Source organism: Salvelinus sp. IW2-2015, unplaced genomic scaffold (genome assembly GCF_002910315.2).
Source record: "Salvelinus sp. IW2-2015 unplaced genomic scaffold, ASM291031v2 Un_scaffold3403, whole genome shotgun sequence".
Classification (NCBI taxonomy): domain Eukaryota; kingdom Metazoa; phylum Chordata; class Actinopteri; order Salmoniformes; family Salmonidae; genus Salvelinus; species Salvelinus sp. IW2-2015.
In genome coordinates, this window is record NW_019944683.1 from 23,375 (window position 1) to 26,344 (window position 2,970).

A 2,970-nucleotide genomic window follows, 5' to 3' on the forward strand; every position below is an offset into this window, starting at 1 on the left:
GGAATAGGACCAGGGGAATAACCAGGGGGGGGGAAGATAGACCAGGGGGGGGGGAATAGACCAAAGGGGGGGAAATAGACCAGGGCGGGGGAATAGACCAGGGGGGAAAATAGACCAGGGGCGGGGGAATAGACCAGGGGGCGGAAATAGACCAGGGGGGGAAATAGACCAGGGGGGGAAATAGACCAGGGGGGGGGGAAATAGACCAGGGGGGAAATAGACCAGGGGGGGGGGAATAGACCAGGGGGGAAATAGACCAGGGGGGAAATAGACCAGGGGGGGGGAAATAGACCAGGGGGGGAAATAGACCAGGGGGGAAATAGACCAGGGGGGGGGGGAAATAGACCAGGGGGGGGAAATAGACCAGGGGGGAATAGACAGGGGGGGGGGAAATAGACCAGGGGGGGGGGAAATAGACCAGGGGGGGAAATAGAGCAGGGGGTGGAATAGACCAGGGGGGGAATAGACCAGGGGGGGAATAGACCAGGGGGGGAAATAGACCAGGGGGGGGGAATAGACCAGGGGGGAAAAGACAGGGGGGGAAATAGACCAGGGGGGGGGGGAAATAGACCAGGGGGGAAATAGACCAGGGGAAATAGACCAGGGGGGGGGAAATAGACCAGGGGGGAAATAGACCAGGGGGGGGGAAATAGACCAGAGGGGGGGAAATAGACCAGGGGGGAAACTAGGACCAGGGGGGTTAGATGCACTATTGTAAAGTGGTTGTTCCACTGGATATCATAAGGTGAATGCACCAATTTGTAAGTCGCTCTGGATAAGAGCGTCTGCTAAATGACTTAAATGTAAATGTAAATGTAATGTAAATAAGTTCAGGAGTAAAAATGTGCTTATCAAGTTGTATGGACTCACTCTGTGCAATAATAGTGTTTAATGACCAACTCGTCTCTGTTCCCAACACATACAATTATCTGTAAGGTCCCTCAGTCCAGCAGTGAATTTCGAACACAGATTCAACCACAAAGACCAGGGAGGTTTTCCAATGGCTCACAAAGAAGGGCTCCTATTGGTAGATGGGTAAAAATAAAAAGCCGACATTAATTATCCCTTTGAGCATGGTGAAGTTATTAATTACACTTTGGATGGTGTATCGATACACCCAGTCACTACAAAGATACAGGCGTCATTCCTAACTCAGTTGCCGGAGAGTAAGGAAACTGCTCAGGGATTTCACCATGAGGCCAGTGGTGACATTAAAACAGTTAGAGTTTATTGGTTCAGTCTGTTTTCCACCAGACACTGGGAGATGAATTCACCTTTCAGCCGGACAATAACCTAAAACACAAGGCCAAGTATACACTGGAGTTGCTTACCAAGAAGACAGTGACTGTTCCTGAGTTACAGTTTTGACTTAAATATACTTTTCAGTCTATGGCAAGACCTGAAAATGGTTGTCTGGCAATGATCAACAACCAATTTGACATGAGCTTGAAGAATGTTGAAAAGAATAATGGTCAATTGTTGCACAATCCATGTGTGGAAAGCTCTTATAGACTTACAAAGTATTGACTCAGGGGTGTGAATACTTATGTAAATTAGATATTTTTGTATTTATTTTTCAATACATTTGCAAAAATGCCTTAAAACATGTTTTCACTTTGTTGTTATGGGGAATTGTGTGTAGATGGGTGGGAGAGAACATTTAGTCCATTTTGAATTCAGGCTCTAACAGCAATGTGGAATAAGTCAAGGGGTATGAATACTTTCTGCAGGTACTGTGTAATCAGCTATAGTAGGGAAGACAAATAAACAGATAAATATTGGTGGTACTTTCTGTCCCCCCTTCTCTCGTTGTGTCTCTCTCTCTCGTTGTGTCTCTCTCTCTCGTTGTGTCTCTCTCTCTCGTTGTGTCTCTCTCTCTCTCGTTGTGTCTCTCTCTCTCTCGTTGTGTCTCTCTCTCTCTCGTTGTGTCTCTCTCTCTCTCGCTGTGTCTCTGTCTCTCTGTCTCTCTGTCTCTCTCTGTCTCTCTCTGTCTCTCTGTCTCTCTGTCTCTGTAGTGTTCAGAGTGGACCTGTTCTGCTCAGGAAAGGTGGACGGGGAAGCGGTTCTGACGGTACAACTCAACCTCACCATCCATTCCAACAACTTCACAGTGCTCAACTTCAAGAGGAGGAAAATATGTCACAAACGTAAGACTTTCTGTCACTACTGCATTTTAGAGTGAAGGAGTTTTTCTGTCCCTGTGTGTCTACTACATACGTGTCCTTGATCTTTAATGAGGTGTGGGGGGGGACAACAACGGCATTCTGAATGGTAATCAAATGTGTGATCCTTGGCGTGGTCCTCTCCCTCAGGCGCTAGTGCTGAGTTAATGGAAGGGTTATACTGAGGGCAATGAAACGGTTTGTCTTCAGTTCTGCTGCTGCTATTTTCAGTCCTACTCTAGGTAATTACACACACGCTGGCTCCTCTGGCCCACTGCCTACTGGTCATATGCTCGCTCCGAGGAAACGGACAATTAATGTAAACTCTGCTTATTTTAAGCACGAGTCAAATAAGAGATGGCAAGGAGATTAGTGTTTGTGTATGTCTTTCTCTCTCTCTCTCTCTCTCTGTGTCTATCTCTGTGTCTCTGTCTCTCTCTCTGGGTCTCTGTCGGTCTCTGGGTCTCTGTGTCTCTGTGTCTCTCTCTGTGTCTCTGTCTCTCTCTCTGTGTCTCGCTCTGTGTCTCTGTCTCTCTCTCTGTGTCTCTGTGTCTCGGTCTCTATGTGTCTCTGTGTCTCTTGGGCCACTCAAGGACATTCAGTCCACCACCATGCTTTACCGTAAGGATGGTACCAGGTTCCTCCAGACGTGATGCTTGAACATTCAGGACAAAGAGTAAAATCTTGGTTTCATCAGACCAGAGAATCTTGTTCTCATGGTCTGAGAGTCCTTTAGGTGCCTTTTGGCAAACTCCAAGCGGGCTGTCATGTGCCTTTTACTGAGGAGTGGCTTCCGTCTGCCACTCTT

General features: G+C 47.5%; 1 protein-coding gene across 1 annotated transcript in view; it reads left to right on the plus strand.

Moving 5' to 3' along the window:
- Window positions 1-2,970, plus strand: part of LOC112075794 (tyrosine-protein kinase RYK) — a 103,711-nt gene that overhangs the window by 22,528 nt on the left and 78,213 nt on the right. The window contains 1 exon segment of the mRNA XM_070441069.1: window positions 2,016-2,147. Within this exon segment, the coding sequence (XP_070297170.1) occupies window positions 2,016-2,147 (132 nt within the window).